The sequence below is a fragment of the Cyanistes caeruleus genome, chromosome 19 (assembly GCF_971803275.1).
Source record: "Cyanistes caeruleus chromosome 19, bCyaCae1.hap1.1, whole genome shotgun sequence".
NCBI lineage: Eukaryota > Metazoa > Chordata > Aves > Passeriformes > Paridae > Cyanistes > Cyanistes caeruleus.
In genome coordinates, this window is record NC_141719.1 from 8,947,659 (window position 1) to 8,960,856 (window position 13,198).

General features: G+C 40.7%; 1 protein-coding gene across 34 annotated transcripts in view; it reads left to right on the forward strand.

Annotated features, from left to right (window-relative positions):
• Nucleotides 1-13,198, forward strand: part of CEP112 (centrosomal protein 112) — a 158,216-nt gene that overhangs the window by 90,470 nt on the left and 54,548 nt on the right. For all 34 annotated transcript variants that reach the window (XM_086857562.1, XM_086857564.1, XM_086857563.1 and 31 more), the window contains one exon: nucleotides 9,193-9,423. In XM_086857562.1, the coding sequence (XP_086713688.1) occupies nucleotides 9,193-9,423 (231 nt within the window). The remainder of the gene's footprint in view (nucleotides 1-9,192; nucleotides 9,424-13,198) is intronic.

Below are 13,198 nucleotides of genomic sequence, written 5' to 3' on the forward strand. Positions count from 1 at the left end.
ACAGTGAGGGCAGAGATTTGAGCTGGGAGCCCACCTCAGGTCCTGGCAGAGGCCTGAACGGGAGCTGCTGTCCACAGTGGGCTTTCCTACAAGTGTGAACTTCAGAAATTAAGGATAACAGATATTTTATGCATGGACAGCTGATTACTGAGGCTTTTTATCTGCATTTTGTCTTTAGTTTGTCCTGTCAGGTTTTGTGTCCAGTGCCATTTCTGTTACAGTCATCATAAAACCCTTATGGGATGTGTGAGGAACTTGGGAATATTCAAAAGTTGCGTGTTTTGAGCAACAAATGCATCCAAAATGAAAGTGTGTGATGCTTTTCTAAGTGTTTTTTTCAGGCATGGGGTTCTTTTGGCTCTTTTACTTACAGTGAAATCTTTTCTATAGTTGACAGGCAAAGACATTCCCATAGACAATGCAGTGCATTCCTCTTCTGGGAACAAATTGGAAATTATAATACATTTAATTTTGCTGCCTCATGGAGATGAATGTAGTAATCCCTAAATCTGTACTACATCGTGTCTGCATTTAAATCAGCATTACACATTGTTCAGGAAATGTTAATGCTTTTAAATTTAATGTGTGGAAAATTTAAATGCAAATGTTTTTTAAAAGCTTTGACTTAGGGGATGCTGGACACAAAATGCTCTGAGATTGACAGCTGCTTCTTCCCAGTCCACTGCAGAGATCTTTAGGCTCCATTTCTGGATTCCATTGCAGGAAATTCCCATCCTTAAATATCAGCAGCTTTTCCTCACTTTCAGAACAAGCTTTACTCCAATGTTGTTTCAGAACTGAACATATCTTTAACATTCATCTGAGGGGAATATTTTCCTTTCAATCCTGAAATGGAGAAATTAAAGTTTTTCATAAAGGAAAAACAGGGAAGATGTTTGGTGTCACTTGCATCAATCATCATTTAGGGATGGATCGCTGTGAATTGTACAATGCAGAAAACATGGTATTAACATGTGGATTTTCATTTTTTTTTTTAGCCACTCTGCACTTTATTTATATTTTATTCACACAAGTTAAAGATCACTGCATTAAACAGGTATTTATGGATGATTTCTTTTCTTATCTCCATCAAATTTAATTTCCATTAATGCAGTTATGTAGATTGTAATGTGCCCATTTGAGTGTCTCCATTAAAATTCTGGGTAGAAAGACAGAAGGAAATTAGTCCTTTCCTCACAGGTCCCTTAGCAGTTTTATTCAAATAATTTTGTTTGCACAAGGAAGAATACAAAGGTAAACATTCCTTTCATCAGATAAAAGTAGAGGAGAAAGAAGGCGGAATTTTTAATTTTTGTCTCACTAATCTGTTTCAAAGCAAATACGGTAAATCAGGGGAGGAGAAACTGCTCTGGATCAGTCTCCAAGGCAAGAGGGCCAAGTCTGTTACAGATCTTAGAAGAGTGAAATGGAAAATGTATTTACATTTATCTCAGTTTCAACTGGGTGAGTAATCCTTTGGCTCACCAGTTCTCTGCCTTGTTTTGTTACACGTGTAAGCTCAAGGCTCTTCCCTTCGACTAAAACTCATTTTGTTGGGAAGGCAGTGGCAATAACCAACCTAGATGAAGTTCTGCTTTCTAGCTGCCGTTAACTAAATTGGAATCAAATGTACTTATGTAAATGAAGAAGTGGAAATAAGCTCCGTTAATTTTAAGCTCTTTGTGGAGCTGTTCAAATGGATGTCTGATTTTCTTTCTTCCCCCTTCTCCTTTTTTTTTAAGCCCAGTTTTTGGCTTAAGTGCCATTTACATTCACTGGGATTTAGGCAGCAGACTGGCTTCTGTAAAAGTCCAGATCTACTTCAGTGCACTTCTTTTGGGAAGAAAAATCATCAAATTTTGTGTTTTGCTTAACGCCATGTCACAGCAGATCTCAAAAACATGCTGCCCCTTTCTAAGATGTAGAAACCAGAGTGAGGCCAATATTTTCAGTGCAACTTTTCCCTACTAGCTTTTTGATACCTGTGTGTTGCTTGTTTCTTTTCAGCCTTCAGAAATACCTGACAGAGTCAGGTAAATTTATGTTAATAAATGTTAAATTAACAGGTAATTTAACCCCCAGATTGTCCAGAGTCAGTGAACAGTTTGGGGGTTAAATTACCTGTTAATTGTTGCCTAGGCATGTTTATTTATAGGAATGACACAGACAGACTAATTTTTCATTAATTTTGTTGGAAGTGGAGCTGAGTAGAAGGTAACTGTTGTTCTTAGTGAGTCAACTCTTGCAGCGTGGTTCAGGAAATGCTAAACACTATTAGAGAAGACAGAGCAAATACATTGCTAAAAAGTAAAATCTCATCTTGAAGGGTGCTGGACCTTCCTTGGGCCAGTGTTCAGTGCAGGGGTTGGGTCAGGGGGGTGTTGGCTGTGGTTTGGATGCCAGAGGTGAGTGATGTTGCCCTCCAGCAGGTAGGGAGCTATTAAACCAGTCCCCACACCAAGGTGAGACCCTGGGGGATACAAATACCCAGGGTTAAACTTTTATCAGATTCATAAATGTTAGAGGAGGTTTTCAGAGCTCACACAGTGCTGGAATGACCCAAGTAAGGAATCTTACCAAGGAGGGTTAACCTTTAAAAGCAGCTTAATGCTGTTAAAATTAATGAAATGAATATGTCAGTTTGCAGCTCAACACCTCCCTTTACAAATCCCAGGGGGTATTTTCAAGGGAGATGTCAGAGGTACAGTGTGCAAAGGTGAGAGGAGTTGAGGTTGTGTGGGGATGGAGCTGATAGACCTTTGCATAAATCCTGGGACGTGGGGCCTGAGATCTGACCTTGCTGAACTGCACACGTTTCACTGTCACTGCACTGCTCTTACTGAGCTGCTTTTCACTGGACATTCATCTGTCTGAGCCTGAAGAGCTTCCCCTTGTGCTGTGCAGCTGCAGATTAGTGAGTGCAGCTTTGGTTTTGTGTCAGTTTTCCTCCAAGACCTAAACTTGATAATACCCAACCTGATTTATCAACTGAGGACATTTCACTTATGAACGTATTAATAACTTCACCCCATCCCTGCAATGTAGTCGAATCTAGAAGATATAGAAAGAAATATATATATAAGTAGGATGAAGGTGGCTCCTTTTTAAGAAAATCTGCAATAAAACCAATGTTCTGGAGAGATTTTTTTTCCCTTCAAGAACAAGAACACTTCAGTGTGCACATAATACTATATAAGCATACAATAAAATGCATCTCTGAGTATTGAAAGTGGTATTTTAGTGCTTCCAGGAAGTCTTAGACCACTGTCCAGGACTATTTATAATGGTGGGGGTGCTAATTTCCATGTTTTCCCCTGGAAAGGTTTGCACAGCCCCCTGTGCTCTTGGAGTGATCTTAGGAGCTGAGCCCAACCTGCTTGTCACTGAACTGTTGTTCATTTTCACTTCGTTTCACACCATTTCATTTATCTGCTCCCTTAAATGCCACATTTATGGGCCTGTGTGTTCTTACCCAAAAGGCATTTAAACTTGACAGTGTAACAGATTGTGCTGTGAAAGCTAAATAGCTGTTTAGTATTTATTCCTTCGAATTTGTGCTCTGCCACATCATTACCCATGTGATAATGTGCCACTGGTTTTCTTTGCAAATGAAATCTCATCTTATATAGTATTCATAATATTGGCAAATTACTGACTTTAGGAATCAGGAGAGAGAAAAAGGGTGATAAATTCTTTGCATATTTTAATTGAAATTGCCATAGTATAGAAAATATTTTTAATGTAGTTGTTTAAATGGACATGATTGAGTTCAATAGAAAGGAGCCACAAATAGCTGCCAGCTGGCTGGACTGGCCAGTTGGAATTCCTTTGGCATGGAGAAATGCAGGTATAGTGGGACCAGTGAGTCAGACTCAGTAGGATGATTTGTGGACACAAAGATCAGAGAGCCATTAGGACTGTGCCTGGCCTTTGGTTGGCAGGGTCCAGAGGGTAAAAATCATGACAGTAGTTTCTGAAAACCAGAATAAAATCAGTTAAGAGAAGGATTGTTGTCCCTTGCAGAAGCTGCAGTAGAAAAACCCATTAATATAAACCAATTTTGTTCTAAACATAAATCAACATTACACACATTTGAAGTTCGTATAGCTACACTTTTTTCTTAAGCTTAGAGCTGCAAATATTTATTTTTCAGACTTCTTTTATGTTAAATGCATTGGTTGTTTTTGTGATGGGATAGAAACTTGTATGATCTGTTTGCCAGCATTTGATAAAGCTTTGTTTACTCACAAGAAAGCCGAAGTAGTTTGGATTCCCCCTTTCAGCAGATAATCCCCTCTGAGGTGTTTTACAGTAAATAAACTGTGGGGCTGGGACAGGACACTTCATCCCCCTCTTCTGGGACACTGCCCTGCTCATGGCTAAAAAGGGAGTCATTGTCACCACTGAATCACTGGGTGTTCCTACTTCATTCCTTATTTTCCTTTCACTTCATCATCAAAGTGAGATTTGTTTTTACTGCAGACTGCCTTTCCCTTGACGGGACTGATCTCCTTTCAAAAGTAATCCAGAGGCCAATAACAAATGTTATGGATGCCTCATCCATCGCTGTCACCCCATGGCAGGCACAGAGAGACAAATGTCCCTTTCAGAAGGGTCCAGCTGATGTTCCCCAGCACACACTGCTCATTTCAGTGTTCTCAGGAGGAGCAAATGCTGAGAAGGTCTTGGCACACAGAGGCAGAAGCTGCTTATCTGTGCTCAAATAGAACTTACAGGCTGGTATTTGAGGTTATTATCCTAGAGAGGATCTTTGGGATCATCCAGCCTCGTCCAGTGCTGCTGCTCAGAGGTTCAGGGGGTTTGTTGTAGGTTTTTTAAAATGTTACATGCGAGCAAAATTCAGCACAGCAAAGTGAGCCCTGTGCAGTCATCTCTGACTGGAGCCAAGTTAACCCAGCACAGAAAACTTCTGAAACTCAGCTTGAGGAGCTGTCAGGAGCCCCTTGAGCAGCTCTGGGGTGTTTAACAGTGATGCTCTGTTCCAGCAGCCCGAGTGCTCCCAGCAAGGAGAGCAAGGAGGTCACTGCAGCTTCATCTGCTGGCACATCTTAGTCACTTACTGTAATCTGCTGAAACAACACCTCAGCAGCTCTAGATCTGCACCTCGGGGAATAAATTAGGAGTGCATTTCATCTTCACTCTCCACTGCCTTGTTTTTGTGACTGTAAAACGCCCTGGCCGCTGGAGCAGAGCGCTGGGTGGATGTGGTTGGGTGTGTAATGCGCTGAGGAGGGACACAGCGAGCTCCGTGTGCTCTTCCCGTGAGGGTGAGGATGCTGTCATGCTCCAGCCTCTTCCTCAGAAACTGATCCAAGGAAATGCTTCATGGGGGTGAAGCAGGAGCTCCTGGAAAATAAAGGGAATTTGGGTTATTATTGTTTTTAATTGGGCCGTAGTCATTCGGTCCATTTCTCATCCCTGTTGCCTGGAAGTGGAGCAGAGTTTCAGACATCAGCAACAGATTTTAATTTAAACTTTTTGCCAACTTTATGTTTTCTTATGCAATTTACTTTTTAAAATGAAGAGCACATGTTTTCCTTCCAAATAACACGCAGTACATTTATTGGCATTTTAAATAGGCCAAAGTGAGTGACCAACCTTCTTCTTTTTCTTTCAAGTCTATTTTTTCCCTGCAGGCAAATTGCTGTGGGCTTATGACCCACCCTTTTTATGACACTATTTCAGCACAGATATTCTTAGTTAGAATTCTAAGTTATTTCTTTGAAACAGAAATAGAAATCACCACCTTGGCCAGCAGTTTCTTCATCTAAGGGACATACAAATATGTCATCTAAACCTTTATGAAATCTGTCACACAGTTTATGTATTTTTGTTCCATTTGGGAAACTGTGTGAGCTGGTGTTGTCCTTCTGTTTGTTGTCCTGGATGTGAACTAATGGTCATTTTACCAAATGCTCCCTTGTTTGGGGCATGGTCCTGTGGCATGGCCATCCTGGGAATTGATACAAACTTCTGCATCCTTTCTGAAATAGATACAGATCTCTCTTATTTCATGTGCTCTTACCCACACTACCAAAATAGAGACTACAACACTTCAATCCAGAAAAGGCAGCAAGTGGCAGTAACATTTTGGCTCTGTTACATACTGTCAGCCTTTATTTCTTGTGTTTAATCCTCATTTAGCACAATAATAATTTGCTTAGATGGGCTGCTCAAGGTAGTTTTTTCTCACAGCAGCTTTTGTACTTGAGCAGTTGTTTGGACCATGCAAACCATTTGGTTCCCAAACAGAGATTTGGGCAGCCAGAGGAGACTTTGAGAAGCCAAGACTGAGAAAGAGGACTCAGTGTTGCAAAGAAACCTTCCTGCCTTTGGATCTCCAGCCTGAGAAGTGAGATTTTGTAACTGCAGCTTTTCTTTTCCCACAGAATCATTAAGAAAAGACAGTTGCTCATAAGTTTTGTATTTCTCATGGATTTTTTGCAACTGAGAATTAAGTCATCTTGGGGCTTTTTTTTTATTTTTTCCCCTAATTTGCCTACATTTAAGTCTAATAATAGTTTATTAAACCTGGCATGTGGAATAGCAGAGTGCTGGAAAGTTTGGGATTCATTTCCTGCAGCAGTGGGTAGATATCCGTGTCACACAAAGTTGTCTCAGGCGCTGAGTTGGGCGTAAGCTGCTTCTGCCACTGACTTTGTTTATGGGAAAAACTAATCTGGCTGTGAGAACTGGACTTATTTGAAAGTAATTGACAAGAACTGTGTCTGTGATCCCCAATATAAGCTTTTTCCAGTCACTTTGGAGAGATTAGATGTCTCTTAACATCATCTTACTCGCGGTGAAGTTGCTCCAAAGGGACTCCTTTAATCATATTAGTTTCGCTGCCATCACCCCGTCTTCAGAGTCTTTCTTCTTCCCTAATAGAACCAAATCTGCTTTTGCCATCTATTAGGTCCAACATTAATACTCCTTTGCATATTAATTGCTGTTGCTTTACCTATAACATTCAGCTCACTCTCAGCTGTCCCCACTTTTGGATCTGAAGGCTGGGAGCTGTTACTTTTTCCTTACAGAAAACACTGGATTGTGTTTCATTTTCTAATGACTTTGTATAAGAACCATTGAATAAAGAAGGAAGTAAAGCTTAAAAAGTGTAACAGGAATTCACCCAGTCTTTATTTTGGCTTGTAGTATCATTTGTGAATGAATTTTTGTTGTGTTATAAAAAGTTAGCCCCGATTTCTTATCCTAAATATTTTAACAAACTTTTTAGGGAACTTCTGAGTAATGTAATTTCTTAGTTTCACTTATGTGTGTGTGTTGGGGGTGTAATTAAAATAAGGGTTTTTTTTTAAAACAGAAAGGAGAAAAAAACAAAAAGAGGAAAGTAGGGGAATGAGCTTTTAGAAAGAACTCTGAGAGATGAAGAGATAATTGTGGCTATTTTAGGCAGAACTCGCACTGGGGCAGCTGTTAAAAACCCCAAATTCTCCGTGTGTCAGTTTGGAACGCAGACCATATCACCCAGCAGCAATTGCAGCTCTTATCTTCATGGAGTTAGTGCTGCTTTGCTTAAGGAAAAGCCAGGCAGGCTGTCATGTTCTTGTGATCTGGAGATGAAATCATTTTCCGAAAGAATTATAAAAGTACATTGCGGATTATAATTATACACTGAAATGTATTTTATGTTTTTATTCTGTATACAGATTTAATAAGAAATTAAACATGTGTAGAGGAAAAACTCAGGAAAGGAAGGAAAGGATCTAGCACAGATTACAGTATATGAAACATATGCTTGAGATAATGCTGATAGGGCTGAAATATGTGGCCTGTGGTGGAGTTCTGTATACAAATGACGTTCTCATTCCTTCTCCACACACACTCTCTTACCTTTGACATAGTAGGGACTGATGCCAGTGAGTAATTAAGAAAGCATGGAAGCAAAATAAGTTTCTGAGATGGTTGATATTATTTAATACATGCTACAGCTGGGATAGCTGAAGGACAAACTGAAGGTTTGAAGGGAGACAATGTCTTTTATTACACCATATAGTCTAAATAGCTTGGAAAATAGGCAAACTTTCAAGTCTTGATTTTTTTTTTTTCCCTTTCTCAGATCACAGTATTTATAGGAGTCTGTCTTGGGAGATTAATGTAGAAGGCAATAGATCTGATAGTCATTCATGTCCCAACTTTGGTCAGAAACAAATGTTTCCTTTTCAAATTTTTGTAGTAATGTGGTTCTCAGAGGCTGAAAATAAATGGTGTAGTTGAGTACAGAGAGTGTATTAAAAATGTCTGAAGAAGAAAAATAGTAGTTGGAGAGAAACTGGCATTCCAGGACAATGGGAACTTTAAATATACACTGCTTTTCCTCAGATTTTCTTGTGAAACCTTTAATAAGCTTGAGCTGAGTCACCTGCACTTACTTGGTAGAACATCAGTTTCTGCTCTCAGTATTGTCACATCCTCTCTGAAAGAATTCCAGGCAACTGCAAAGTTTCTTGTGGAATAAGGAGAACAAAGGGGAAGTTCTGTGTGAGTTTCGTAGTGAAAGTGCTCGTTTTCAAAATTACATTTATGAATGAAAACATGGATGTGCTTTCAGTGTCATCCATCACACTTAGCTGTAAGGACAGTGCTTTATGTCCCAGATGTGATGCTCCTGTTCTCCAGTGAAGAACCCACAGAGGAAATGGACTTAGAAAAGTAAATAGTGATAGGTACATGCAAGTGTAATCTGAAGTAATGGATGTGTAGCTACTCCTGTGGTAAAGCAGCAGAGTGAATTCTGTGGAATTGGGTGTGACACAGCTTTATTCCTGTCACTTCCATCCCTCCCCCTTTGTGTTTCCCCATTAGGGGCAGCAGTGATTAATGAGTGATGATACTCTGATAGCTCATTAGAAGGCAGCAGATCATTTCTTAAGGACAAAATAGAAGGCATGGGTAGGAAATGTCATGATTATATGCCCCAAACTCTGTTTCTCCTCCAGAAGGTCCATCTTACCAGTGCTTTGGGTAGGGGGAGCTGTATTTATCTGTGTGCAGGAAGAAAAAGGGAAGAGCAAGAAGAGAGGCTGGGAAAAGGGACAGAGCATCCTCTGAGTCTGCTCCTACCCCTGCTGACAGCCTGCTGGAGGAAACCAAGTAGGTTTTGTGTTGTGGGTTTGGGTTTTGTCACTTTGTTTGCTCTTTCTCTCTCAGGTGATCTCAGGCTTGGAGATCCAGATCCGCAAGCTGAGGGAGGAGCTGATCCAGGCGAACGCTCTGCGGAACCATCAGCTGCTGGACCTGAGCCTCCAGCGGGACGAGGAAAAGCTGAAGGCAGCTCGAGACAAGGAGGCAGCACTGAACAGTCTGAAGATGGAGATGGAAAAAGTGATATCAGACATGAAAATGAAGCACACAGCAGAGACAGAGACAGTCTTGAATAAGGTAAGGGATTCGCAAAGAGCAGCTGCGTGGGGTGGAAGGGGAGTGACCACCCCAAAGGTCAGCTGAGCAAAGTTTCCCTAAGGAAAAATGTTTAGGGGTCAGCTGAGTTGAAAAGACAGAAGCAGAGCATGGGATGGCAGAGCCACAGCACGTGTGTGGGGTGTTCTGGGGTTCTGGGATGAAAAGCTTTGCTCTGGACACTCTGGGGCTGGGCAGCACCTCCAGCAGGGATGGAAGGTGCCATGAGGTGCTCAGGAGCCAACAGCACTTCAGAAACACAGGTGATTTCACAGGAAAGCCAGCCAGGAACAGGCTGATCTTCCTCTGTAGAGACTGTGGAAAGGGTGGCTCTGCCTAGCCAAGCTTTTTCTCCCTTAAAAAGAGGGTGAGCTCTTAAGGAGGGAAAAACTCAGGCTCAGGGTGCAAGGAAATTGTGTCTGGTTGCTCACAGTGGCTGCTCTAATTTTGCCTGTGGTGTACATCAAGTGAGAAAGGACTCTGGGTAAGATTTGAAAATATAAATTAATGTTTCAAATTGATCAAGACTTCCCTCCTGTTGTGTTCTGTGAGGTCACTGCCCACGTTCCTGCTTGCTGAGCATCCCTTGGACTCCTGTCTTGAATTCAAATATTCCTCCTATTTAGGAGCTAAAACATGCAAGTTTTATTTCAAAAGCCAAACTAAAAAAAAAAAACCCTACTTAATATTTATGGTAGATTCTGTGTATGTGTAAGCAGATAGTTGCTGAAGTCTCTTTTATACATTGCATTAAGACACTAAATCACACATTTTCTTGCAAGGGGATGTGCAGTGGCACAAATTAACAATCTGCATGGAGTGTTTGAGCAGCCTTTGTGCAAGTGACATTTCATTTACCTGCGTCAGGTTCTTGGTCTGTAATTTTAAAGAGCATTGGGAGGATTATGCTGGAAATCAGCCAGCCTGAAGCCATTAAAATGGCTGTGATCAACAATTCAGAATCTTTTCTGAATGTACGGAAAGCTCCGCTTGGCATAATTATTTAAAGCCAAGGTCACAGAAAGTATTTAAACCTTTGAAATTCATCATTAAAGGATTAATTTTAACTCAGGAAGACATTGTCATTTTTGCTTAAAAATGGAATTTGAATCTCAATTCTTTTCTTTCTTTGATCTTTTTTTACATGTGTAGTATAGCAAAAGAAAAGTTAACTTCTTTACATCCTCAAATTAAAGTTACAAATAATCCTTCATAGGGCAGTATCTCTAATAGTCTTGAATTGTCATTTCTGTCAGAAATACTGGTTTTCTTTAATTTGTTGGATTTTTTTCTATTTTTCAAAAAATTTGCTAATTTTAAGCTATATTAACTGCTATTGTATTTTTTTTTTCTTTAACCCACTTCTCTGTTTTTACCCTAATCTGAAGAGCACATGTTGAGCAAAAGATAGGAGGGGAAAAGTAAAAAATATCTCTGTTGAAAAGTCTTTCACAGACGTGTGAAAATACCTGGCTTTACCTTCAAATCTCCATTCCCCATTCTGCTTCATTTCTGTCTTGCAGTTGTAGAACTGTGGAAACTGGCCACAAAATCCAAAACTCAAAGTAGCTTAGAGGGCAAACTCCATTTAAAGCTCGAAAGTAGCAGTTTCAGCTAATTTAGTTCAAATCTTGACCCTAGTCCGTGGAACCTTGATGATTTTATCCAAGGGGGTGAACAGGAGCATCTTAATTGCAGCAGGAGCCTTGAAGCCTTTTTATGAAAATATTTTCTATCAGATTTTGTTACCTGGAAATTTAGGACAATTTGGGAGAAAAAAATTGTTCTCTAAATTTACTTTTTTTGGTGCCAATTCTATGAAGATTGCTTAAAAATCTAATGGCAAACTGAATTTCACAGTTTAGGCGTGGAACATCTGACTGGCCAGATTTTCTGAAGGTCAGTCCATTCTCAAGTGAGGGATCTCATTCCTCTGTGATCTGCTCTGGGAATAATGATGATCTCTGTGGGGATTGCTTTGTGGCATTGTGAATTGTTGTTAACGTGAACATGAGGAAATACAAAAGAAATGATTCATACTTCAGTGACAAGAAAAACAGAACTGCAAAGAAGATCCAGGATTCCTCTGGCATTGCCCTCCCCATCATCCTTGGGGATGAGAAGAGTGAGGGGCAGAGACAGGGAAAGGAAAAGTTCATTACAGGCACACCGAACATTCAAATATTTGTTGGTGTTTGTAGACAGCTTTTTGATATTTAGGGACACATAATTTATTGAGGTCTTTAATTTTCTGTTGCTTAAAAATCTCAGCTTTAAGGCTGGGACATGGTTTATTGTGATGTCAGTTCCTGAGCACTCCCTTAACCTCTGAGGGTTTGTCAGGGTTGCTGTCTGCTGGAGATTCCCAGGACATTGTCAGGACTGTGCACATTTTTTCCTGCTTTGCTCCTGTAAGATCCTGATGTGTTTTCAGCACTTTCTGTGCAGACCTGGTGGAGCTGACAGAAGTTTTAGGATCATTTTTCTGCAAAGCATTTTGCCCTATTACCTGTGAGGGTGGGGAGGCACAGGGTGCCCCTGGATCCCTGGAAGTGTCCAAGTGTCCAAGGCCAGGCTGGACAGGGCTGGGAGCAGCCTGGGACAGTGGAAGGTGACCCTGCCATGGCAGGGAGTGGAATGAGACGGGGTTTAAGGTCCCTTCCAACCCAACCCATTCCATGCTTGTTGGATATTCGGGAGCACAGAGCCCTGGAGCTTGGGCAGGGCCAGGTGAGTTCCAGGTTGCATCAGCAGCACTTGGGGCACTCCTGAGCCAGGTGCAGTGGAGTGCACAGAGCTGGGAGCAGCTCCAGCTTTGCCAGGAGTGGCTGAAAGCAGGAGACAAAGTCTGAGTGTGTGCAGATGTGGGGCTTGGCCGCCGCCGCTGTTTGTAACGTTCTGTGGGATTTTCTTGGCAGGGGAAATGAGCGTTCAGCAAGCACAGCCCGAGCAGAGCAGTGGACAGGCTAACAATGCTCAGAGGAAGCAACCTTGGAACACTGAAAATATCTCATAAAAAAGCTCCCTTTGAGCAGCACACATGAGTAAACTGGAGTGGGAGAAGATGATGATGGGTTTTTTTTTTTTTCTCTCTAAATAATTTTCAACATTTAGCTTTTTATTGACTTCTTTTCTATATTTAAATAGATATTTTGACTCATTCTGTTAAAGGTTTATTCAGGTTCCAGGAACATCTAATTCTCTTTCAGTGCTGCTTTTCTTGTGGAGAAGTAATTTACATTTTTGTGTATTGACTGTACTGAACACACATGATATTTGATTACAGGACAAAGCCGTAGTCAAAAAACCCCCAAAACAAATTAAACACTTTATTTTTGGGGCTGCAATTGCTCTGATGGAAGGAAGCTGTGAAGTGGTTCCCTCTGGAGAGATGGGACACCAAGGTGACATCAAACCTGACCAGGGCCATGCAGATCCTGCTTGTAGACTTTAATGATATCAATGTTAGTTGTACTCTGAGATTTCTGTGATTTTAAATCAAAATCTGTTTACAGTTTTTACCTGGACCTGTTTGAAGTCCACGTAAAATTCAGATACTTGGAGACCTTAAAGTTAAGGTGACTCTGTAAGTGACCACTTCCTTAATTAGGAATAATTACTCTATATAACATTTTTGTTGCAATATAATGTTTTTGTAATGGGGCCCTTTTCAAAACTCTTCAGACAGTGTCCTATAGTTGAATACTTATTTTCTGAGCAACTTTTGCATATAATTTGTAAATATGGTACTGCTGAT